Source organism: Coregonus lavaretus, assembly GCF_964263955.1.
Source record: "Coregonus lavaretus genome assembly, chromosome: 19".
Classification (NCBI taxonomy): domain Eukaryota; kingdom Metazoa; phylum Chordata; class Actinopteri; order Salmoniformes; family Salmonidae; genus Coregonus; species Coregonus lavaretus.
Genome location: NC_140006.1, coordinates 38,072,239 through 38,098,769, shown reverse-complemented (window position 1 = coordinate 38,098,769; position 26,531 = coordinate 38,072,239). Strand labels below are relative to the sequence as shown.

The window sequence follows — 26,531 nt, the reverse complement described above, 5'->3', positions numbered from 1 at the left end:
TATGGATAGTTAACGTTCATTTCAAACTATTGACAAATAGAGGTAACCTAATCAAACATTTAACAGTGAAAAATTACACTTTGCAATCATTGATGAAATTAAAATAAACAGAAATGACATTTGTGTGGAAAAAGTTAGTACACCTCTACTTTATCATCCCATGAATGGCTAAAATTAGAATCTGGTGCACCAAAACAGGTGCTAATGATTATAACACCATCAGAGAGTAACTTGGAGGGTATATAAAGATCAGAAACTTGGTGTGGTTTGGTGTTAACCATACAAAAGAGCTCTCTGAGGCCCTCCGAAGAAAGATTGTTGATGCCCAGAGTCTGGGAGGGGTTACAGAACCCAATTCCAAGCAATTTGAAGTCGATCATTCCACTGTCCGACGGATAATCTACAAATGGAGAAAATTCCAGACCACTGGCAATCTATCAGCCCAAGAGCTGACTGAAAGATGCTCAAAGAAGTCTCTAAGAACCCCAGGGTAACATCAAGGGATCTACAGGCATCTTGCAACAATCAATGTCGAAGTGCATGAGTCAACTGTCAGAAAGAGACTGCACAAACTTGGCCTACGTGGGAGGTCAGGAAGGAAGAAGCCTCTGCTCTCAAAAAAAGAATATAAATGGATGACTGAAGTTTGCCAGACCACACCTGAGTGAAGAACAAGACTGCTGGAACAATGTGCTCTGGACAGACGAGTCAACGGTGGAGTTGTTTGGCTGCAATGCCAGACGTCATGTTTGGCGAAAGCAAAACATTGCCTTTGAACAGAAGATCCTTATACCAACCGTGAAGCATGGTGGAGGGGGCATTATGGTTTAGGGCAGCTTTGCTGCTTCAGGGCCTGCCAGCTTGCCATCATTGAGTCAACCATCAATTCACATTGTACAAGAGAATACTTGAGGAGAATATGAGGACATCTGTCAAAAGGCTGAAGCTGAACCGAAAATGGATCTTGTAACAGGACAATTGATCCAAAACACTCGAGCAAATCCTCAACAGAATGGCTCAAAAATAAGAAATGGAGGGTTATGGAATGGCCGAGTCAAAGCCCAGATCTTTAATCCTATAGAAATGCTGTGGGGGGACTAGAAGCGGGCTGTACATGCAATAAAGACCTCAAACATCACACAGTTGAAGCAATTCTGTAAGGAACAGTGGGCACAAATTCCTCCCAGTCGAAGGAAGAGACTGATAGATAGTAACAATAAATGCCTACATTAAGTTATTTCATGATATTTTTATTTATTTTTATTTTTTTTGTCATTTAGCAGACGCTCTTATCCAGAGCGACTTACAGGAGCAATTAGGGTTAAGTGCCTTGCTCAAGGGCACATCGACAGATTTTTCACCTAGTCGGCTCGGGGATTAGAACCAGCGACTTTTCGGTTACTGGCACAACGCTCTTAACCACTAAGCTACCTGCCGCCCAGGGGTGATAGGGGTGTACGTATTTTTTCTGCACAGGGGTGATAGGGGTGTACGTATTTTTTCTGCACAAGGAAATTGTATTTCTGTTGATTTTTGTAGAATAGATTATATAATAAATGTAATTGTTCTGTGTGCTTTTTAAAAATTAGGTTACCTTTAGCTGTCAATAGTGTTGAAATGAAGATCAAATATCTACAGTGCATTCGGAAAGTATTCAGACCCCTTGACTTTTTCCACATGTTGTTACGTTACAGCCTTATTCTAAAATTGATTAAATTGTTTTTTTTTCTCCTCATCAATCTACACGCAATACCCCATAATGACAAAGCAAAACAGGTTTAGAAATATTTGCTAATTAAAAATAAATAAAAAACTGAAATGACATTTACATAAGTATTCAGACCCTTTACTCAGTACTTTGTTGAAGAACCTTTGGCAGCGATTACAGCCTCGAGTCTTCTTGGGTACGATGCTACAAGCTTGGCACCACCTGTATTTGGGGAGTTTGTCCCATTCTTCTCTGCAGGTCCTCTCAACCTCTGTCAGGTTGGATGGGGAGCGTCGCTGCACAGCTATTTTTGGGTCTCTCCAGAGATGTTCGATAGGGTTCAAGTCCGTGCTCTGGCTGGGCCACTCAAGGACATACAGAGACTTGTCCCGAAGCCACTCCTGCATTGTCTTGGCTGTGTGCTTAGTGTCGTCGTCCTGTTGGAAGGTGAACCTTCGCCCCAGTCTGAGGTCCTGAGCGCTCTGGAGCAGGTTTTCATCAAGGATCTCTCTGTGTTCTGTTCATCTTTCCCTTGATCCTGACTAGTCTCCCAGTCCCTGCCACTGAAAAACATCCCCACAGCATGATGCTGCCACCACCATGCTTCACCGTAGGGATGGTGCCAGGTTTCCTCCAGACGTGACGCTTGGCATTCAGGCCAAAGAGTTCAATCTTGGTTTCATCAGACCAGAAAATCTTGTTTCTCATGGTGTGAGAGTCCTTTAGGTGCCTTTTGGCAAACTCCAAGCGAGCTGTCATGTGCCTTTTACTGAGGAGTGGCTTCTGTCTGGCCACTCTACCATAAAGGCCAGATTGGTGGAGTGCTGCAGAGATGGTTGTCCTTCTGGAACATTCTCCCATCTCCACAGAGGAACTCTGGAGCTCTGTCAGAGTGACCATCGGGTTCTTGGTCACCTCCCTGACCAAGGCCCTCGTCCCCTGATTGCTCAGTTTGGCCAGGCGGCCAGCTCTAGGAAGTCTTGGTGGTTCCAAACGTCTTCCATTTAAGAATGATGGAGGCCACTCTTCTTGGGTACCTTCAATGCTGCAGAAATGTTTTGGTACCCTTCCCCAGATCTGTGCCTCAGCACAATCCTGTCTCGGAGCTCTACGGACAATTCCTTCAACCTCATGGCTTGGTTTTTGCTCTGACATGCACTGTCAACTGTGGGACCTTATATAGACAGGTGTGTACCTTTCTAAATCATGTCCAATCAATTGAATTTACCACAGGTGGACTCCAATCAAGTTGTAGAAACCTCTCAAGGATGATCAATGGGAACAGGATGCACCTGAGCTCAATTTCGAGTCTCATTCAAATGGTCTGAATATTTATGTAGATAAGGTATTTCTGTTTTTTATTTGTAATACATTTGCAAAACATTAAAATAAACCTGTTTTCGCTTTGTCATTATGGGGTATTGTGTTTAGATTGAGGGGAAAATGTAATCCAATTTATAATAAGGCTATAACGTAACAATGTGGAAAAAGTCAAAGGGTCTGAATACTTTACGAATGCACTGTATATGTCCAAATATGTAAAATAAAAATATATAACTATCAGGGTGGTGGTGGGGGATTTAAACCATGCAATCCATGGTTCAAATCCATAATCGAGATTTAATGACAGAGGGGTTTCCAAACTGGGGAAAAGAATGGCACCAACAAGTCTACATAGATAGAAAAGGCTAAGTCCCAGGGCTGCTGGTGCACACTGTTGAAGCCATAGAATTAATACTTTTTCTATGGTTGAAGCAGCGTGCCACTAAACTCTACCCAGCCAAGCCCAGGTAATCTCATGCTAGTCATTAGTTACTGAACCAATCGCCCATTAATCCCATCATTAGATAGTCTACAACAGCTTCCTTTGCCAATGTGACCCAATAAAAAGGGTTTCCCTGCCCTCTGTCCAAACCACAATTAGGCCTGATGGAATTCCCAGAATTTTTGTTGTTCTTGTAGAACACTTTTTCGTTCGTAAAGGGTTCTTTTGAGGGTTCTTTGTTTGGTGGAAAGGTTCTGCCTGGAACCTTTAGGGTTCTAGATAGCATCTTTACTTCTAAGAGTTACTTGTCTGTTTTTCCCATAGCTGTCTCAACAAGTAATGCCCTAGGGTGTATTCATTCCACCGATTCTGTTTCACAACGGAACGTTTTGCAACTGTTTGGAGTTTCTATTGGACAAATTCAGGTCAGTCCCTCCCCGTTTCGTTCTGCTTGCTTCCGTTTATGAAACGTTTTGCAACAGAGTCGGTGGTATGAAAACACCCCTGTTGAGTGGCATTATGCCTTTCTCCGTTTGTACTCCTTCCCAGACTGATATTAAATAGATGAAATAGTGCTCTCTCTCATCATCTGTAAAATGACCCAAATAGATCCAGGACCTGTAATGAAGGCTCTAGTCTACAGTGTCATATATGAGACAGAGAGGTCTGATGTAACTACAACTTTCTTACCTACTTCCACACTGGTGATGACACAGTGGTGACTTGACTTTAAAGGAGGCAGGAAACCAACCTATTGCCATATCAAACCCATGAACTAGTATTGCTGGTTTGACAAGATCATATCGTTTCGGGTTATCAGAAGCTTAGGGTTGTGTTCAGAAAAGTTGATAATGGGCAATGGGCACACTCAACGAAACACTCTCTCCCACTTTCTATTGAAACCTATGCATGGTACTGTATGTCTCTCCTAAGTGAGAGTTCAGCACAGCCTTGGCTTACATATGGCCAGACAAACATCCCCATGTCTCACACAGGGTTAGGGCAGATATTATCGAACAGGGCGCACATGTCCAGAGCGTTACACATGGACATGCTTATTTCTATATTGTTGCAGCCATTTCTGTAGAAGGCCTGCCTGCTCATGATGCCATTGGTATGTAGTGCAGTCTGTTGACAGTTATTTTAGTTTGTAATCGAATCTGTCCAGTTGCTGAAGACAATCGTGATAGTCATTCTCTACAACTGCTACTACTGTACAACAGTGTATTAGGCTACCACTATATACTATACTACTGCCACTTTTTATGTATTATTATTTATTTATTTGTGAATTTTTATGATGAATGATGATGATGTCAATGAAGTTTCACCTATAGGATAACCTGGAACAAGTAGTGGCCAGCTCATAATCTTCATCATTTTATTGCACTTCTAGAATTTTCACACGCTATTATATTGTGTAAACATTATTTCTTACAGGAGAGTGCGAGGCTCGTGCGCGTGAGAAGTTTACGATCACGTGAGAGAGTGTGAATAGAATCTGGCCGCGAGAATGGGCTCTGGGTTGAGTGAGTGCATAGCTCCAATGGGCGGACGCTGATGCATTTCCACACAAACCACAGCCTCTCGCTCCCAAAGTGAAAGCAGTGGGACATATTTATTTATGTTGCTGCTTCATATATGTGGACTACAGAATAACTTTTCTTGCCTCAGTGAAAAAAGGTGCAAGGACTCAAGGAAAGCCATGGAAAGTCAAGTATTTCCAATATGACCGATGGTTTGGTCACCGAATAGGTTATTTTTGACACACGAGAGGGAAACTTAAAACAAGGCTGTTTTTGGAGTTCTACCTCCCCTGTCTCCGTAGAGTTTGATTCAAAGTCGAAAGCCAAGATGGCCGCCGATTCCGTGCAGGTATGAAACGTTGACAACTGTTGCAATAAATTAGTAAAGTTGTTGTAAAGTGCGCTTTCCAAGTTGGTAAATAACTTTATTCTATAGACCATTTGCAGTGGATTCAAATCTTTTGAGTTTAATACATTTTTTAGGTATTTCGTCCCCCTCTTCCGAAGGATTGTCTGGGAATTATAGATTGAGGCCTGGAAAACAATTAGCAAAATATCCAAAGTTTTGTGTTATTTTGCACTTGAGCTTCCACCTTCTGAACTACTGAATTAATCTGTTGTATATTATTTTAATGTCATAAAATCAATTGAATATCGACTATGATAGTAAAATGTTTTTGAGCGTTTTGTAAGAAAAATAGCGTAGTTTCGAATACATGGAACAACATTTTCCATTTCCATTTTAAGGTCCTTTGTAAATAGTGACCCAGGCAAGTGGGCGCGTGGTAAAGCCCAAAGGTGTCTATTAAAAGAAAAACATGTTTTACTAGGCGCCAAGACTTGTACTAAGTTATTAGAAAATAATGTTCCAAGACATGCAAGTGTAAAACATTTCAATTCCAGAAGGTTGAGCATTCCCTGATACATGATTGAATTTTAAACTGGTAACTGTAGCTAATCATATTGCAATATTTTGAAACATCACGTCTTGTGAAAAAAAAGTTGGAAAGTTGCATGGTTCTTTGTTCATCTTTTTTCCCCACCTCTGAACCGCAACAAATGACTCCGGAAAAAGTTTGTAGTCACCACTGACTGCTGACACTGGGATGACGTCAGCTGTCAAATCTGGCACTTTTTATATTGGGGAGAGAAAAAAAATGTCCATGAACAACAATGTAGCCTGGACGCATAATGATGTGATCTGACCATGCAATTTAATAACTTTGTATACTACGAAACATATAGCAATTTTTTTTTATCTAACTTCTGTATTCGAGGACACTATCCTGTGAACATATTGCATTTGTTTGCTCTTTCAGTGATTAGATTAGAGGTAGGTCACTGTTTGGAACCGTATTTGTACCCACTCAGCCTGACCCATGAATTCAGCCTTGTCTATTTGCAGACATTGTTTCACAAGACTCTTGTGTTGTTAGATGGGTGACGGCTGAGATTGTTTGGACAGTGAGGGGAAGACTATATCTGGTATTTGTCAAGTTGATTATATTGCTGTCGACGACTAGACAAAGGACTAGTGCATGTACAGGAGTGACGAAGTGGTGTTATTGCCCATTAACTATCGCCCATAACCTTTTGGTCATCAGTAGTTTGTGTGCGTTGTGTTGTAACCCTGCCAAGAAAGACAGGCAAACCATACACTGTTCCCAGGTATCACTGCCCTTGTCCTGTGATGTAAGAGTGACACATCAAGTTAAACTGACCAGGGTTGTAGTTATACTGAACAAAAATATAAACGCAACATGCAACAATTTCAAAGATTTTACTGAATGACAGTTCATAAAAGGAAATCAGTCGATTTTGAAATAAATAAATTAGGCCCTAATCTATGGGTTTCACATGACTGGGCAGGGGTGCAGCCATGGGTGTGCCTTGGAGGGCATAGGCCCACCCACTGGGGAGCCAGGTCCAGCCAATCAGAATTCGTTTTTCTTACAGACAGAATACTGCTCAGCACCTACCTCCGCCTCCTCAGACAATCCCGCAGGTGAAGAAGCCGGATGTTTATGTCCTGGGCTGGCGTGGTTACACGTGGTCTGCGGTTGTGAGGCCCGTTGGACATACTGCCAAAATCTCTAAAATGACATAGGAGGTGGCTTATTTTTTTTTTTTTTTTTTTTTTGTCTCTTAGCAGACGCTCTTATCCAGAGCGACTTACAGTTAGTGAGTGCATACATTTTCATACTGGCCCCCCGTGGGAATTGAACCCACAACCCTGGCGTTGCAAGCGCCATGCTCTACCAACTAACATTCAATTCTCTGGCAACAGCTCTGGTGGACAATCCTGCAGTCAGCATGCCAACTGCACGCTCCCTCAACTTGAGACATGGAATTGTGTTGTGTGACAAAACTGCACATTTTAGTGGCCTTTTATTGTCCCCAGCACAAGGTGCACCTGTGTAGTGATCATGCTGTTTAATCAGCTTCTTGATGTGCCACACCTGTCAGGTGGATGGATTATCTTGGCAAAGGAGAAATGCTCACTAACAGGGATGTAAACACATTTCTGCACAAAATTTGAGAGAAATAAGCTTTTTGTGCATATGGAACATTTCTGGGATCTTTTATTTCAGCTCGTGAAACATGGGACCAACACTTTACATGTTGCTTTTATATTTATGTTCAGTTTACACCTGTCATCTATGTAATTTACAAGTGTTGCAGTCTTTTAAATGCATTAGTCTGGCCTGGAGGTGAGCGTGTTCTATCCTATGTGCCATTTCTGGTATAAATGCAGCTACCAAACCAAATGTAATAAAGACGGTTTTGGATAGGAATTGGTGTTGTTTAGGTTGAATTGGTGTTTAAGGTTTAAGTCAGGCTTTAAAAAAAGCAGGTATCATTGCGCTCTACCTTAAACCTAAATCGTCTTGGTTTCTTAAGTCAGGCTTTTAGCATAAGTTAATGTTTGCCTGTCCGACTTTTCCATTGTCCCTCGAATTGAATTGAGCTTTTGTTGGAGTTTGAGCTTAAGACTATTTAGCCTGCTTACAGTGGAAGTTCATGCCCTAATGTTTGCTTTGGTTAGATTCTTGTAGGTGCATGAGAAATAGGTTAAACTAAGTTAAGGAAAAGGACACAAGCTTTTATCGTTTGCGTTGATTCAAACTTCTATGCAAGCCTGTCCAAGTTCAATCTTCTCCTCGGTCAGTTAGATTTTCATAGCTATATTGTTGCTTAGAGTGGAAAATAAGGCTGGTCCATGGCTTTGTATTGTCTTACATTTACATTTTAGTCATTTAGCAGACGCTCTTATCCAGAGCGACTTTCAGTTAGTGATTACATATATATTTTTTTTTATACTGGCCCCCCGTGGGAATCGAACCCACAACCCTGGCGTTGCAAACGCCATGCTCTATCAACTGAGCTACATCCCTGCCGGCCATTCCCTCCCCTACCCTGGACGACGCTGGGCCAATTGTGCGCCGCCCATGAGTGTCGCGGCCGGCTGCGACAGAGCCTGGATTCGAACCAGGATCTCTAGTGGCACAGTTAGCACTGCGATGCAGTGCCTTAGACCACTGCGCCACTCAGGAGCTCTTCACACTGGTAGTCAAACACAGCTACAGAAACCAATTGGGTTGAGCTGACTTTTTACCTCTTCCAGCAGTTGTGACCTCCATTTTACCTGTGAGTCATACAGGGAGGCGGAGCCTCTCTCCCTCTGGACTGAGACGCAGGCCTACAGTGAGGGGAAAAAAGTGTTGGTTTAATGGTGTGACATTAAAACGGAGGACTGGCTCATGGTAATGGCTGGAATGGAATGAATGTAAGAAACCAATTGTTTGACATCTTTATATTAATTCCATTCCAGCCATTTCAATGAGCCTGTCCTACAATTTCTCCACCCTCCACTGTGTGCAATATTTTCTCTAATCAGCTACATACAGTGAGGGAAAAAAGTATTTGATCCCCTGCTGATTTTGTATGTTTGCCCACTGACAAAGAAATGATCAGTCTATAATTTTAATGGTAGGTTTATTTGAACAGTGAGAGACAGAATAACAACAAATAAATCCAGAAAAACGCATGTCAAAAATGTTATGAATTGATTTGCATTTTAATGAGGGAAATAAGTATTTGACCCCTCTGCAAAACATGACTTAGTACTTGGTGGCAAAACCCTTGTTGGCAATCACAGAGGTTAGATGTTTCTTGTAGTTGGCCACCAGGTTTGCACACATCTCAGGAGGGATTTTGTCCCACTCCTATTTGCAGATCTTCTACAAGTCATTAAGGTTTCGAGGCTGACGTTTGGCAACTCGAACCTTCAGCTCCCTCCACAGATTTTCTATGAGATTAAGGTCTGGAGACTGGCTAGGCCACTCCAGGACCTTAATGTGCTTCTTCTTGAGCCAATCCTTTGTTGCCTTGGCTGTGTGTTTTGGGTCATTGTCATGCTAGAATACCCATCCACGACCCATTTTCAATGCCCTGGCTGAGGGAAGGAGGTTCTCACCCAAGATTTGACGGTACATGGCCCTGTCCATCGTCCCTTTGATGCGGTGAAGTTGTCCTGTCCCCTTAGCAGAAAAACACCCCCAAAGCATAATGTTTCCACCTCCATGTTTGACGGTGGGGATGGTGTTCCTCCAAACAAGGTGAGTTGAATTGATGCCAAAGAGCTCGATTTTGGTCTCATCTGACCACAACACTTTCACCCAGTTCTCCTCTGAATCATTCAGATGTTCATTGGCAAACTTCAGACGGGCCTGTATATGTGCTTTCTTGAGCAGGGGGACCTTGCGGGCGCTGCAGGATTTCAATCCTTCACGGCGTAGTGTGTTACCAATTGTTGTCTTGGTGACTATGGTCCCAGCTGCCTTGAGATCATTGACAAGATCCTCCCGTGTTTTTCTGGGCTGATTCCTCACCGTTCTCATGATCATTGCAACTCCACAAGGTGAGATCTTGCATGGAGCCCCAGGCCGAGGGAGATTGACAGTCTTTTGTGTTTCTTCCATTTGTGAATAATCGCACCAACTGTTGTCACCTTCTCACCAAGCTGCTTGGCGATGGTCTTGTAGCCCATTCCAGCCTTGTGTAGGTCTACAATCTTGTCCCTGACATTCTTGGAGAGCTCTTTGGTCTTGGCCATGATGGAGAGTTTGGAATCTGATTGATTGATTGCTTCTGTGGACAGGTGTCTTTTATACAGGTAACAAACTGAGATTAGGAGCACTCCCTTTAAGAGTGTTCTCCTAATCTCAGATCGTTACCTGTATAAAAGACACCTGGGAGCCAGAAATCTTTCTGATTGAGAGGGGGTCGAATACTTATTTCCCTCATTAAAATGCAAATCAATTTATAACATTTTTTACATGCGTTTTTCTTGATTTTTTGTGTGTTTTCTGTCTCTCACTGTTCAAATAAACCTACCATTAAAATTATAGACTGATCATTTCTTTGTCAGTGGGCAAACGTACAACATCAGCAGGGGATCAAATACTTTTTTCCCTCACTGTATAGGCTGATGCATACTTCCTCTGTAAAGCACCTATATAGGAGGATATGGTGGAGTTTAAACTAGAGGAGGTTTAGCCACCCAGAACAGGGAACCACCGTGCAGTCTAATCTCAAACACACACTAAGCCTAGTTGTTTTACTCTATGACGGGGTCAATAAGAGCATAGCAGTTAGGGAAAAATAAATGTAGGCTACTTTGACTCAAATACAACAGCTCCAAAGCACCATATGTTATTCCATTGGCTCAGTTGGTTGAAACATGGCGGTTGCTTGCGTCACCGAAGTAGTGAATTCGATTCTTTAATTGGCCAAATACTGATTAATTAACTACTAAAAGATGTGTACAGTGTTGCGTTACAAACTCTTTCCAAGGCTCCCAATCTCAACCTTAGAAGTAGCCATTTACATGGAGCTGCTAAGAGAGGAGGCTTTTCAATTTTCGGGGACCCATTTTGTCTCGTGAGCGCTACATTCAAAACTACTGGCTGAAATGATACAAAACCTTTTATAATGCATCTTTAAGTGGGAACAAATTTAGCCTGACACAACTGAAAAGTCTCCTCTTACTCCCCCACACGTCGCTCCACGGGGGAGGCCATTTTTTTAACCAAAGTTTATTTTAAGACGCCACTCGCTCCCCGGCGTGAGATTAGGTCCTTTTCTCGTCTCATGTGACCTCACAGAGCGAGAGGCTAAACAGGATTTGACTGCCCCTTCCTCAGACGGTTTAGGCCAAACTGTTTTTAGAAAAGGGTGAACTTTACTTTTGTTTTTTTGTTATGAGAGGAAGAACAAAGCAGAAGTTTAAAAAATGCGTGGACGATGCAATGGAGACAAGGCTGATGGAAATGGATCATGTGATGGTAAGGAACTTAGATTTGTGTAGCCGGTAGCCACTGTAGGAATTGTAAAACACCCATGTGTGGATTATGTCACTGTGTTGGTTGAATGCAACATGGGGTGTAGATAGATGGTCTGGTGTTGTGGGTTCATTGTGCCTTGTCTATGAATGGAGGAGTAGGCTAAGCTCAGTTCAAGTGCCTTAAGCTTTTTATGGTTTCACTATGTCAGGGGGAGCGTACTTTTATATTTATGTTTTAGGCTACAATTTGAAATAAATATTATACAGAAGTTCTAGCAATGGGTTCATCCCGAGTGTAATGGAATGAAATTGTCCATTATAGGCCTATTCTATTTTCCCTAAAGTTAAAAGAAAGAAAAGTGTGCTAAAAAGTGTGACATAAGCCTGTATTTGTATCAAGTTATTCTTGAGAAATTATAATTGAAAGTAGCGTTTACAGAGAGATTTGTAGGTCTAACAGGCTTCCTGTTGCGCCTCAGATGGTGCTACAGGCTGAAACAATTAAATGGGTCCCACTGTATACAAACTACAACTTTTATAAAGCATTAATAAAGTATTCCTAAACACTTTATAGATGCTTAAATAATTTGTTAGCAAAGTCATACTAACTAGCCTGCATAAAGGGTGATCGTGATACAAAGGGTCCTTATCTGGTGCTTCGCCAAATGTGGTATAACCTTTTTGCCCTCCAGATCCTTTATATAGTATTCTGCATGACAGTTCCTTAGGGCTGACCCCATTTAGTTGACTGGTCGATTGTTTGGTCGATAGGCTGTTGGTCGACCCAGATTTCTTTAGTCGAGCACTAGCAAAAATAAAATATACACAGTACCAGTCAAAAGTTTGGACACACCTACTCATTCAAGGGTTTTTCTTTATTTTTACTATTTTCTACATTGTAGAATAATAGTGAAGACATCAAAACTATGAAATAACACATATGGAATCATGTAGTAACCAAAAAAGTGTTAAACAAATCAAAATATTTTATATTTGAGATTCTTCAAATAGCCACCCTTTGCCTTGGTTATACATGATTCCATATGTGTTATTTCATAGTTTCGATGTCTTCACTATTGTTCTACAATGTAGAAAATAGTAAAAATAAAGAAAAAGCCTTGAATGAGTAGGTATGTCCAAACTTTTGACTGGTACTATGTGTGTGTGTGTGTGTGTGTGTGTGTGTGTGTGTGTGTGTGTGTGTGTGTGTGTGTGTGTGTGTGTGTGTGTGTGTGTGTGTGACACCTGTCTGATTCGCGCCTGTCTGAGTGGACTAATCCAATGTGGAGCCCATGGGGATGGTACAGTCAATCACTCTAAGACGTGCAACTGAAATTGTATATATTACATAAGAACAATGGTGCAACACCAATACAAATATTATTTAATAACAAATGCGCTTTCTACCGCATTGGATAGTGCTCGCTGTTGGCTGTTCTGAAACACATCAGTGTGCTGTTGAATTGGCGCCTTTTCATAGACCACGTCGCTATGTGCATAATAGCAAAGTTAACCAGCATATTGGTGTTGAGAACAATGCGGCGGAGGCAGCAGCAGAATGAGGAGACGAGAAAACAGCCCTTGCCTTATTGTCTGAGAAAAGTGAGGAGAGAGGAAACCCCAACTTAATTAGGTCTATAATCAATATCCTAACTGTTAAACGTGCCTGGCTTTATAAATCATCCATATATATCTACAGAAATAAGACATATCCTGCTTCTGTTGCCGGTTTGAGTGTTTGTTTAATAGCCTAGTGATTCCATGAGCACCAAGCCTCAGGCAACCACATGTCAAGTAAACAATTTCACAAATGTGGATGTTTTTAATCTTTACTTTGTTAGAACAGCGCCTCTGGTATTATTTATAATTTATTTAGTGTTTACACTTCCAAATTGTCCGAAATTATATTCATGATAATAATAATAATAACGCTTTTTCTTGATCTCCTTATTGTTGTTGTTATTATTATGATCATCATAATAATAAGTGATGTCATTATCATTAGTAGGCTTAGTATAGCAGCCTTATATAACCACCATTGAGCTGTAGGCCAAAGAGCGCATCCTGTTTAGTCTTAATACCGTAACTTACTTAGGCCTATATTTCAATACTTATATAGGCTACTGTATCAATCATACGAGTCATTCATGATTTTGAAATGCAATCAAGCGTTTTAGTTTTAAAATAAAGTGAGCCTTGAATAATTAACTTAAACAATAAATAAACCGTTCCATTTTGGAATTTGCATTCACGAATGAATGCGACTGTTAGTCTTTGCTGTAATAAAGGCTTTAAAACATTTTTTACAACAGACTGTCTGGTACTCTTAGAATGTATTTAGTGTTGTTTACATTGTTCCAAACGGTCAGAAAAAGTATATTGTAATCTAACTGCACCTGTTTAGCACACATAATATGACGCAGCGCTTGCTCCTTACCTTCTTTTTCTTGATCTCCAGTATTTTCCACAACTAGTCACATTTATTACACATATCTGACCTCCCCTTTACCTCATGAGCAACCAGTAAACATTCCCCCGTTTCGAGTTTATTTGTCAGGTCCTCTGCATCCATTTTGCTGTTACGATGTTCAGAGTTTGTTATAACCAGTTTATTGATGTGATTATGATATGCTAGAGGTCAGGCCCTATTGGTCACGTGCATGCAATGCATACATGTGTCACGTAAAGAGAGCAAGGGTTGAGGGAATGTTTTTCCTAAACAAATTAGGGATTTTGGTAACAGAACTTTTCAGTCAGAAATTACTGTAATTATGTTGGAGCTTCAGCAGCAAGGACAGCGTGATTTTCTGTGGTGGTCGCTGCAGCAGGGAGGAGAGAGAGACAACAGCTGCTAGTCACACAGTCACTCGCTGTCTCTTTTTTTTTACACAGCGCAGCAAGTTTGAGCCCTGCCCGGCACAATCAATCAATTGCTGGTCGGACTCCCTCTAGTCATTTGTGTGTCTTAATAATTTAATCAAACAGTGTGCTTAAAGCATGAGACAAGCTCAGTGAACATAGTTGATTTGATTAAAACACATAGGATGTATGTATGTATGTATATGTATGTGTGTGTGTGTATATATATATATATATATATATATATATATATATATATATATATATATATATATATAATGTGTCTGTGTGTGTATATATGTAACTCAGCAAAAAAAGAAACGTCCTCTCACTGTCAACTGCGTTTATTTTCAGCAAACTTAACATGTGTAAATATTTGTATGAACATAACAAGATTCAACAACTGAGACATAAACGGAACAAGTTCCACAGACATGTGACGAACAGAAATTGAATAATGTGTCCCTGAACAAAGGGGGGGTCAAAATCAAAAATAACAGTCAGTATCTGGTGTGGCCACCAGCTGCATTAAGTACTGCAGTGCATCTCCTCCTCATGGACTGCACCAGATGTGCCAGTTCTTGCTGTGAGATGTTACCCCACTCTTCCACCAAGGCACCTGCAAGTTCCCTTGACATTTCTGGAGGGAATGGCCCTAGCCCTCACCCTCCGATCCAACAGGTCCCAGTCGTGCTCAGTGGGATTGAGATCCGGGCTCTTCGCTGGCCATGGCAGAACACTGACATTCCTGTCTTGCAGGAAATCACGCACAGAACGATCAGTATGGCTGGTGGCATTGTCATGCAGGAGGGTCATGTCAGGATGAGCCTGCAGGAAGGTGAGGGAGGAGGATGTCTTCCCTGTAACGCACAGCGTTGAGATTGCCTGCAATGACAACATGCTCAGTCCTATGATGCTGTGACACACTGCCCCAGACCATGACGGACCCTCCACCTCCAAATCAATCCTGCTCCAGAGTACAGGCCTTGGTGTAACGCTCATTCCTTTCACGATAAACGCAAATCCGACTATCACCCCTGGTGAGACAAAACCGCGACTCATCAGTGAAGAGCACTTTTTGCCAGTCCTGTCTGGTCCAGCGACGGTGGGTTTTGTGCCCATAGGCGACATTGTTGCCGGTGATGTCTGGTGAGGACCTGCCTTACAACAGGCCTACAAGCCCTCAGTCCAGCCTCTCTCAGCCTATTGCGGACAGTCTGAACACTGATGGAAGGATTGTGCATTCCTGGTGTAACTCGGGCAGTTGTTGTTGCCATCCTGTACCTGTCCCGTAGGTGTAATGTTCAGATGTACCGATCCTGTGCAGGTGTTGTTACACGTGGTCTGCCACTGCGAGGACGATCAGCTGTCCGTCCTGTCTCCCTGTAGCGCTTTCTTCGGCATCTCACAGTACAGACATTGCAATTTATTGCCCTGGCCACATCTGCAGTCCTCATGCCTCCTTGCAGCATGCCTACGGCACGTTCACACAGATGAGCAGGGACCCTGGGCATTTTTCTTTTGGTGTTTTTCAGAGTCAGTAGAAAGGCCTCTTTAGTGTACTAAGTTTTCATAACTGTGACCTTAATTGCCTACCGTCTGTAAGCTGTTAGTGTCTTAACGACCTTTCCACAGTTGCATGTTCATTAATTGTTTATGGTTCATTGAACAAGCATGGGAAACGGTGTTTAAACCCTTTACAATGAAGATTTGTGAAGTTATTTGGATTTTTACCAATTATCTTTGAAAGACAGGGTCCTGGACGTTTCATTTTTTTGCTGAGTTTATATAAAAATACACGTTTAAACATTTCAACCAATCGATTGGTGAAATTACAGAGGAGGAACTTCTGGATACAATTAAAGACTTTAAGTCCGGGAAAACTCCAGGGTTGGATGGCATACCAGTCGAGGTATACCAAACCTTTTTTGATATACTCAGAGGACCGTTATTAGAATGTTTTAACCACTCCTATGTAAACGGTAGATTATCAGACACTCAAGAAGGTCTGATTTCATTATTACTGAAACAGGATACAAGTGGAAAATATAAAGATCCAGTCCATTTAAAAAATTGGCGGCCCCTTACACTTCAGTGTTGTGATGCAAAAATTATTGCAAAATGTATAGCGCATAGAATTAAAAAGGTATTGTCGGACATTATTCATTCTAATCAGACAGGTTTTTTACATGGGCAATACATTGGAGATAATATAAGGCAAGTACTGGAAATAATAGAACACTATGAAAAATCTGGGAAACCAGGCCTACTATTCATAGCAGACTTCGAGTAGGCATTTGATAAAGTACGACTGGGGTTTATATATAAATGCCTGGAGCATTTCAATTTTGGACAATCTCTTATAAATTGCGTTAAAATCATGTATAGTAACACTAGGTGTAAAATAGTAAATAATGGCGATTTCTCCTAAAGTTTTAAACTGTCAAGAGGAGTGAAACAAGGTTGTCCTCTATCGGCATATCTATTTACTATTGCCATCAAGATGTTAGCTATTAAAATCAGATCCAACAATAATATCAAGGGATTAGAAATCCAGGGCTTAAAAACAAAGGTGTCATTGTACTCTGATGATTCATGTTTTCTTTTAAATCCACAACTTTAATCCCTCCACTGCCTCATGGAGGATCTAGATACATTTTCTAACCTCTCTGGATTACAACCAAATTATGATAAATGTACTATATTACGTATTGGATCACAAAAAAATACAATTTTTACATTATGTAGTTTACCAATAAAATGGTCTGATGGTGATGTGGATATACTCGGAATACATATCCCTAATGAAATAAATGATCTCACTCCAATACATTTTTATAGAAAGTTAGCAAAAATAGATAAGATCTTGCTACCATGGAAAGGTAAATACCTGTCAATTTGTGGAAAAATCACCCTGATTAACTCTTTAGTATTATCCCAGTTTACCTATTTGCTTATAGTCTTGCCTACGCCTAGCGAACAGTTTTTTTAATTCTATGAGAAAAAAATATTCAATTTTATTTGGAACGGCAAGCCAGACAAAATTAAAAGGGCTTATTTATATAATGAATATGAATTCGGAGGACAGAAATGATTAAATATTAAAGCATTAGACCTATCACTAAAAGCTTCAGTCATACAAAAATTATACTTAAATCCGAACTGGTTCTCTAGCAAACTAGTAAGATTGTCTCACCCAATGTTCAAGAAGGGACTTTTTCCCTTTATTCAGATTACAACCCCTCACTTTCAGGTATTTGAAAAGGAAATAATCTCCCAAATATCACTATTTCTAAAACAAGCCATAGAAAGTTGGTTGCAATTTCAATTTAATCCTCCAGAAATGACAGAACAAATATTGCAACAAATATTGTGGTTAAACTCAAATATAATTATTGATTTAATTTTTATTTTATTTTTTTAGATAAAAGAAAATGATATTATCGGTAGGAATGGTGGAGTTAACAAAAACATATGGAAATGTCTGCTCTACCCAAAATTACAACCAAATAATTGCAGCATTACCGCAAAAATGGAAGAGGAAAGTGGAAGGAGGAAAAAGTAAGGAACTTGTCTGTCGGCCTTGCATTAAAGAACATAATTGGTTAAAGAAAATTGTGATAAATAAAAAAGTTGACCAGTTTCATTTAAGGACCAAAATATTGACAGCCGTCCCATATAGATTGCAAAATAGTTGGGAAGAGATTTTTGACGTACCGATTCCATGGCATAGTGTATATGAACTGATACGCAAAACGACGCCGGATTCAAAACTTTGAATTTTTCAATTTAAATTATTATATAAAATTCTTGCTACCAATAGAATGTTATTTGTATGGGGGATACAATCTTCCCAGCTCTGCAGATTTGGCTGTGAAGAGACAGGATCATTAGATCATTTGTTTTGGTACTGTCCATTTGTAGCTTGTTTCTGGACACAGGTCCAGGAATGGCTGAAGGATTGCAATATTTGCATGGAGCTGACCCTGCAGATAGCACTACTGGGTGATCTGAAAAGTCATAGTCAATCAATCAATAATATAATAATGCTTTTAGCAAAAATGTTTATTTTCAATTCACAAACTGTAGAAACAATGAGAATAGAAAGGTTCAGAACTTTTGTAAAACATCACAGTACAGTTGAAAAATATATGGCAAATAGAAATCCAATATGGATGGTGTTAAGAGATAGATGGGAGGTGTTGAATGGAGCTGAAGGATGGGACTAATAACAACAACTAATAACAACAAGATAACTAGTGTAAGACATGCTGTGTCCATAATAAGTATATAGTTATATATTGTGAGCTTTTGTGAAAGAGCACAGTTAGAAAGATATGGCATACCAGATGGACATCATGAAAATGATCGGAGGAAGTTCAGGAGTAAAAACAAACAAAATATAATTATTGACTGTGTGCATAAAATGTATATAGTTATGTATAAGCATGAAGTAGAGGCCTAAGTTACAATCTATCTGCAATATTAAAGCTGATCTACCCCCCCAAAAAATTAATATACAAAAATATTTTTAAAAATCGATTGGTTGAAAGAACAGACGACTCTTGGTCGACTAAGATTTTTTTTTAGTCGGGGACAGCCCTACATTTCCTTATGAATCCTAACCCCCACCTCTTTTCTCCGTTGTCCTCCAGGGCGACGCCAGGGGCCAGCTGGTGTCGGAGCGGCTGGGCCTGGGCCACAATCTGGACCTGTCGGACACCATGGTGCAGCAGAAGCTGGACGAGATCAAGGAGCAGATCCGCCGCGAGATCCGCAAAGAGCTGAAGATCAAGGAGGGTGCGGAGAACTTGCGGAAGGTCACCACGGACAAGAAGAGCCTGGCCTACGTGGACAATATGCTGAAGAAGTCCAACAAGAAGGTGGAGGAGCTCCACCAGGAGCTCCAGGAGCTCAACGCCCACATCGTGGTCAAGGACCCCGACGACCTGCTAGGTATGGCTATTTTTCATGGTGCGTGGGAGTAACTAGGGTTGCCAAACTCTTGAAACTTTCCCAGGTTTTTCAGAAATCCCTGGTTGGAGGATCCCCAGTTGGAGGATTCACTCGCTGCTTATTCCCTCCGGATTTCGGGAATCCTTCAACAGGGATTTTGTGAAAAAACTGGGAACTTTAGGGGATGTAGCCTATGTGAAACTGTTCTTTTGATATGAGGTGTATGTACTGAACGCTTTCCCCCCTCGTCTGTCATGTTTCACATAGTCTAAAGTGAATTAAGTGGAATACAGTACCCAAGTTCACTTCAGGTGTGGTATGTCTTGGTACAAGGACACTCAATACATGATACAGCACATAATTACACATTTGACAGCAGCAACACAAGTCCACACAATGCATGACAAATGCACAGAATACACAAATAGGACCCACACACAATGAATGCGCTCTATTGTGGTGACTCATCTTCTATGAGCTGACACTGATACGTTCCATATTCCTTATTGTGAGATGGAATGGGTTTGTCTGTCTGTGCTATGGCATTTCCTACTCCGTAGACATTGGAAATGGGAGGGGGGTGGGTTTCTATATGTACAGTGAGGGGAAAAAAGTATTTGATCCCCTGCTGATTTTGTATGTTTGCCCACAGACAAAGACATAATCAGTCTATAACAGTGAGAGACAGAATAACAACAAAAAAATCCAGAAAAACACATGTCAAAAATGTGTGTTGGGTCATTGTCATGCTGGAATACCCATCCACGACCCATTTTCAATGCCCTGGCTGAGGGAAGGAGGTTCTCACCCAAGATCTGACGGTACATGGCCCCGTCCATCGTCCCTTTGATGCGGTGAAGTTGTCCTGTCCCCTTAGCAGAAAAACACCCCCAAAGCATAATGTTTCCACCTCCATGTTTGACGGTGGGGATGGTGTTCTTGGGGTCATAGGCAGCATTCCTCCTCCTCCAAACACGGCGAGTTGAGTTGATGCCAAAGAGCTCGATTTTGGTCTCATCTGACCACAACACTTTCACCCAGTTCTCTGAATCATTCAGATGTTCATTGGCATACTTCAGACGGGCCTGTATATGTGCTTTCTTGAGCAGGGGGACCTTGCGGGCGCTGCAGGATTTCAGTCCTTCACGGCGTAGTGTGTTACCAATTGTTTTCTTGGTGACTATGGTCCCAGCTGCCTTGAGATCATTGACAAGATCATCCCATGTAGTTCTGGGCTGATTCCTCACCGTTCTCATGATCATTGCAACTCCACGAGGTGAGATCTTGCATGGAGCCCCAGGCTGAGGGAGATTGACAGTTCTTTTGTGTTTCTTCCATTTACGAATAATCGCACCAACTGTTGTCACCTTCTCACCAAGCTGCTTGGCGATGGTCTTGTAGCCCATTCCAGCCTTGTGTAGGTCTACAATCTTGTCCCTGACATCCTTGGCCATGGTGGAGAGTTTGGAATCTGATTGATTGATTGCTTCTGTGGACAGGTGTCTTTTATACAGGTAACGAGCTGAGATTAAGAGCTAATCTCAGCTTGTTACCTGTATAAAAGACACATGGGAGCCAGAAATCTTTCTGATTGAGAGGGGGTCAAATACTTATTTCTCTCATTAAAATGCAAATCAATTTATAACATTTTTGACATGCATTTTTCTGAATATTTTTGTTGTTAATCTGTCTCTCACTGTTCAAATAAACCTACCATTCAAATTATAGACTGATCATTTCTTTGTTAGTGGGCAAACGTACAAAATCAGCAGGGGATCAAATACTTTTTTCCCTCACTGTAATGGTAGTCTTAAAGATATTGAACGGGATCTTAAGCACTTAAAAATTCGTAACATATTGTACAAATTGGAATTCATAACATATTTTTTATTTAAAAAACTTGCTAGGACGTAACATATCATACAAAATGGATGACGTTGTTCATAATTTTGCACAATTTCTGGGGACCCATTTTGTCTCGTGAGCGCTACATTCAAAACTTCTGGCTGAAATGATACAAAACCTTTATAATGCATCTTTAAGTGGGAACAAATTTAGCCTGACACATTGAACCCTTATCTGATGAGGAAGGTGTTTTGTTCAATGACGCATGGCCAGTGGAATGTTGCGGATGTGGGAACTGACCTCAAGCCAAGTTCTAGAGCAACGGGGGGGGGGTCTGCTTAACTTCTGCCCTCCACAACTGATGTCAGATCACCTCCCCCTTTCTTCACTCCCAGCCTTAACGAAACAAGTCTTAGGTCAGTTGTTAAATAAGGATGTCACTGTATGTGTCGCATTCTCCCCTATGTGTGGCTGACCTGGGATCAGACATTGGGCCAGGGGAGGGTTCCCCTGTCAGCGCTCCAGGAGTGACATCACCCTGCTTGATATTCATTTTAGTTTTTTACATTTGTCATTTAGCAGACGCTCTTATCCAGAGCGACTTACAGTAGTGAGTGCATACATGTTCATACTTTTTGTGCTGGATCCCCGTGGGAAACGAACTCACAACCCTGGCGTTGCAAGCGCCATGCTCTACCAACTGAGCCACATGGGACCATATTCAATGGCTCAGCTGTCTGCTGGTCCAGCGGGGGCTGTGTGGAGGAGAAGGCCCTTGACTGCTTGGCTCGTCCTGACCCCGACCAAACCCCTCTCTTCTCGAGGGAAGCCCTGGCTCACAGGCACACACACACTCATACAAACACACGGATACACATGGATATACACATACATACACACACACACACACACACAAATAATTGAAAGTTAGTTAGGACTACAATACATTACACACACACACACAGACACACACAACATAGCTGAGTATCCACCGTTTATATTTGCATCTGCTGACCCTCTGTCTATCTGAGCTTGAACACAGTTCAATCATATTGTCGGAGGAATCTTGCGGACCCATAATCTCTCTCAATAACGCTAATTTAGCAGACGACTTTATGACTGGTGCTGCCTAGAGCAACCTGACGTACTCTCCTTCATATCCCCCATTTAGATCAACCACAGAGATGCACTGCCCCGGTTAATGGCTGATTAAATTAATAATTAGACTATGTTTGAATGAATCGGTGACCTTCTGAGGCGTCTCCAGAGACACCGATGTTTAACAGGATGTGCTTCTCACGCTAAAGTGGTGTGTGATACTTGAATGCTAACTGTGGTTAGCGCTGTTGACTGGGTATAGGCCTAGAGCTAGTTAGCGGTGGCATATGTTGGTCAGCTGTGGTGCCATTTCAGCACAGGAGGATGGTGACACCTTAATTGGGGAGGACGGGCTCGTGGTAATGGCTGGAGCGGAATATGTGGAATGCTATCAAATACATCAAACATGGTTTCTATGTGTTTGATGCCATTCCATTTGCTACGTTCCAGCCATTATTGTGAGCCGTCCTCCCCTCAGCAGCCTCCACTGCATTTTGGTGTAGCATTGCAGGTGGGATGTGACGCTGTGGAATCAAGTCAATTCCACATTTTCACATTTTGATTAGACCTTTTTATTTCTCAGTTCTAATTTAACTGTAAATTGAAATTAAATCTAGCCCTCAAAGTAAGAGCACAGTTTACCTCAAACTGTCACCAAGATGACGGTAAGAGACAGTATAAGTCAGTCAGGCAGAGTTTTTCCCACCTGTGTGTGAAGAAGCAAGCGTTTGCTCAGTACTCGTCTCGGGGTGTAGTGGTGAGGAGGGGTTCAACCCAGGCACAAAAAGCAGTGAGCTCAGCACGTTTTGTTTTTGGAGGGAAGGAGGGGGCTGTGCATGCTGCACCAGACACAATAGCCCCTGGGGCAGGACAAGAGCATGGAGTTCCTGGGTGGCAAAACCGTAGCAAAACGCTTTGCAATGGAAAATGAACTTGAGCGTTTCTTATTGGACACCTTCAGGTGTGTTTGACGTGTTCGTCCATTTTCTTCTGTTTTGTGCCTAATGAACACGACCCCGGCTTAAAGCAACAAGGGACTGTCAGTCATACCATAAATGTGCATGTCATATTTGCATGTACAGGAACGTCACATCCAGTGTTTAGCAAGTTCATGCTTGTTTTTCTCCAGAGACTGCTACAGGGTTCCCCTAACTTCTGTGCTGTTTGGAACAGAAATCCCAACTTTTCAGGGCATTTTAGTAAAGCATCTAGTGTACAAACAAGAATTCCCCGTCTTCAATAGTTTTCATACCAACAGACAGGGATGTAAATTACTTTTCAGACTGGGCTGGTAGAAAATGTGCCCAACTAGCCCGTGGGATAGTGAAATGTTACTATTTTCAAATATCCCATGGCACAGATTTTCGACCTGGGCTAGTAAAGATTTCAGTTTGCTGGCCAGTGTCCAAAATCCTTAAATTCCATCCCTGCCAACAGGCCTTCTGTTTTTACACTAATTGCTTTGTTGTAGATGGTAAACGACAACCAGATCAATATGGCTGCATTGAACAAGATGAGAAATGCATTATGGCCAACTCGAAGACCTCCCTTCATACAAGTCTTTGAATGTTGTAGCTAATGAACATGCAAACTTTATTGTTGTATTGTAAGAGCTTTAATGGTTTTAATATCCAAGCTTCATATCTTCCCTTCCGATCTTCTACCTTTGTTTCTAGAGTGCCCTTTGACCCCGGACACCCCAGCTAGCGAAGCAAGGATGTGCACCAGCAGCAGCCGCCTGGCCGCCCTGAAGAAGCAGAACGACATTGAGCTGAAGGTCAAACAAGGGGCGGAGAATATGATCCAGATGTACTCCAATGGCTCTTCCAAGGTACGCCCACTGACCTCTTGACCAGCATAAACAATAATTAGCAGTACAAATATTAGCAGAGTATTAGCAGGCCTTATTTAGCTCTGCACTGGTTGCTAAGGTGTAGAATGCGGATGAATTCAGCTAATATCATACAGCACTAATACAGTAGGGATGTTAGCGCTAAGGTATGGAATGTTAGCAACCTCAGTGCTACCTACTAGCCACAGCATTTAATGCAAGCTATGGCGTATTAGCTGAGTTCTATTCGCTAAGGTGCCCATTGCTAAAATCAGCCATAGCTGACTCTGTGAGCACTGTATAATATCAAGGTATGGAATGTTGGCAACCCCCGGTCAGCGCTCCCATGCTGGAGCGCCTGGAGAAAGTGGCACCATCCTGTGGGAAATAGCATGGCCTGATGATGTCAGCCAGGAAATGCCTGTCAGACGGAAGCCTTTCCTGCCCTCTACGCCGGCACGGCATAGCATAGCGCGCTCCGCCACCAGAGGAATTCTGGGTGGAGTCGACTAGTTTACTCCACGGGCCAGTGTGTGCGTGCATCAACTCGAGGGTCACCGATAACACAATGACATTCTACTTTTGCCTGAGGTGAATAACTTTTTCCATGAGTTCATTGAAAACTTTTGCTCCACTTAAGGTCATGATTTGACGAGACCTTGTTCGGATTGGGTAACCCACACACACACAGACACACACATTCTGTCTGAAGTATGATGCGGAATTTGGGTCAGGTGTTTTGTGTTCTTATACTCATGAATTTTCAGGAAGAAATGCTGTTTTGATCAGATGTTGATCAATGTCACAACGTCCAGTTAGTTACCTTAATTATAGACGCCTATATATACCTGTTGGTGATGATTTGTTTTTTTTTGGTCTTTACTTTCTGCTCAGGACCGGAAATTGCTAGCGACTGCTCAACAGATGCTGCAGGACAGCAAGACGAAGATTGAGTTCATCAGGATGCAGATCCTCAAAGGCAGCCAGGCCAGCGAGTTGAGCTTCGATAACAATGACGTCATGGGTGAGACACACACACACCTGCCTGTGACTCATTCTGGCCGTGGCCTCCTGTTCTGTGTTATCCCCTTTGACACATATGGAGAGAGACACACACACACACACACACACACACACACACACACACACAGTGGATTCACAAATTACCTTCCATCCTAAATAACTACTCACTGTGTGATCCAGATGAGGGATTTTGCACCTCCTCTCCTCAAACACCCTGATAGTCTCTCTAACAAGGTCCTCTTCCTCCAGCCAAGCCCATCATCAGCCCGTTGGACCTACGGGTGGAGGAGCTGTGTCACCACGCCAGGATAGAGTCAGCCGTGGCCGAGGGCGCCAAGAACGTCATGAAGCTCCTGGGCTCTGGCAAGGTCACGGAGAAGAGGGCACACTCAGAGGTACAGACCACAACCCTAGTTGAGTAGGAGTGCTGATCTAGGATCAGGTCCCCCCCGTCTATATAATTAGGATCTAAAAGGCTAAACTGGTCCTAGATCAGCACTCCTACCCTGGCCCCATAAACAACTAGACAAAAAATATTTTTCGAAAGCTATTCCTAAACCCTTAGTCAACTCACTGCTCAACAAACTTATGCCCAAAATGGGAGCAAACGCTTTCAAAATGTCTGGGCGTGCCTGTTGGACAAACTAAAGTATACAAAATCCCCTTTCTGTCTGTAAACTTGTTTTTTGCTGGATCAGTATGAGAGCAAACATATTTACAAGTCGAAAACAATAAAATGAGTACCTTCTGAGTTTTCACCCATTTCGTGAAGATGCCCCTGTTTTGACCCTTGACCTTGCTGTTCTCCCCAGGCCCAGGCCCGCTTTAACGAGTCCAGTCAGAAGCTGGACCTGCTCAAGTATTCCCTGGAGCAGAGGCTGAGTGAGCTGCCCAAGAACCACCCTCGCAGCAGCAGCATCGTGCAGGAGCTGTCCCTCATGGCCTCGCCCGCCCTCAGCCCGCGCTCCAGCATCATCTCCACCCAGAACCAGTACAGCACCGTGGCCAAGCCCGCCGCACTCACAGGTAAAAGCGCCCATATCCCACAGCAGTGGTCACCAGTTGCCTACTGTAAAAACCTCTGAATGTAGGGCTGAATCTTAACTTGAGATATGCACCTGTTAATCATGTCAATGGAAGATTTGTGCGAAAACTTGACTTACAAAGATCTCAAGTTCTAGCCTTTTATGTACTGGCATTTTGGGATTTCAGTCTTTAAAAAAGTATGCAGTTACCAATATATCAAGACAGTATTGCTGTAGTACTGTGCTTTGCCTGGCCTTATAAAATCTATCACTTTATGATAAAAATCTCTCGTCTCCCACAGGCACGTTAGACGTCAGGCTCATGGGCTGCCAGGACCTGCTGGAGAACGTTCCGGGTCGTTCCAAAGCCGGTTCCGTGCCGCTGCCTTGCTGGAGCCCCAGCGAGACCCGCTCCTCCTTCATGAGCCGGGGGAACCGCAACCGAGGTGCCAGCGCACGGAACCTCTCCAAGAGTGAAGACCTCTCCAGTGAGTTTCCTAACACCAGCATTCTCTCCTACTATCAGCCCTCGATCAATAACTTAATCCA

At 42.3% G+C, this 26,531-nt stretch overlaps 1 protein-coding gene across 1 annotated transcript in view; it reads left to right on the top strand.

Moving 5' to 3' along the window:
* Nucleotides 1–5,020: 5,020 nt before the first annotated feature.
* The window catches only part of LOC311146397 (serine/threonine-protein kinase N2-like), a 38,814-nt gene continuing 17,303 nt past the window's right edge, over nucleotides 5,021–26,531 (top strand). Inside the window, exons 1-7 of the mRNA XM_084182898.1 lie at nucleotides 5,021–5,348; nucleotides 18,860–19,160; nucleotides 23,780–23,934; nucleotides 24,829–24,958; nucleotides 25,207–25,352; nucleotides 25,770–25,983; nucleotides 26,285–26,470. Coding sequence (XP_084039024.1) covers nucleotides 5,328–5,348; nucleotides 18,860–19,160; nucleotides 23,780–23,934; nucleotides 24,829–24,958; nucleotides 25,207–25,352; nucleotides 25,770–25,983; nucleotides 26,285–26,470 — 1,153 coding nt within the window. The 5' untranslated portion in view covers nucleotides 5,021–5,327. The remainder of the gene's footprint in view (nucleotides 5,349–18,859; nucleotides 19,161–23,779; nucleotides 23,935–24,828; nucleotides 24,959–25,206; nucleotides 25,353–25,769; nucleotides 25,984–26,284; nucleotides 26,471–26,531) is intronic.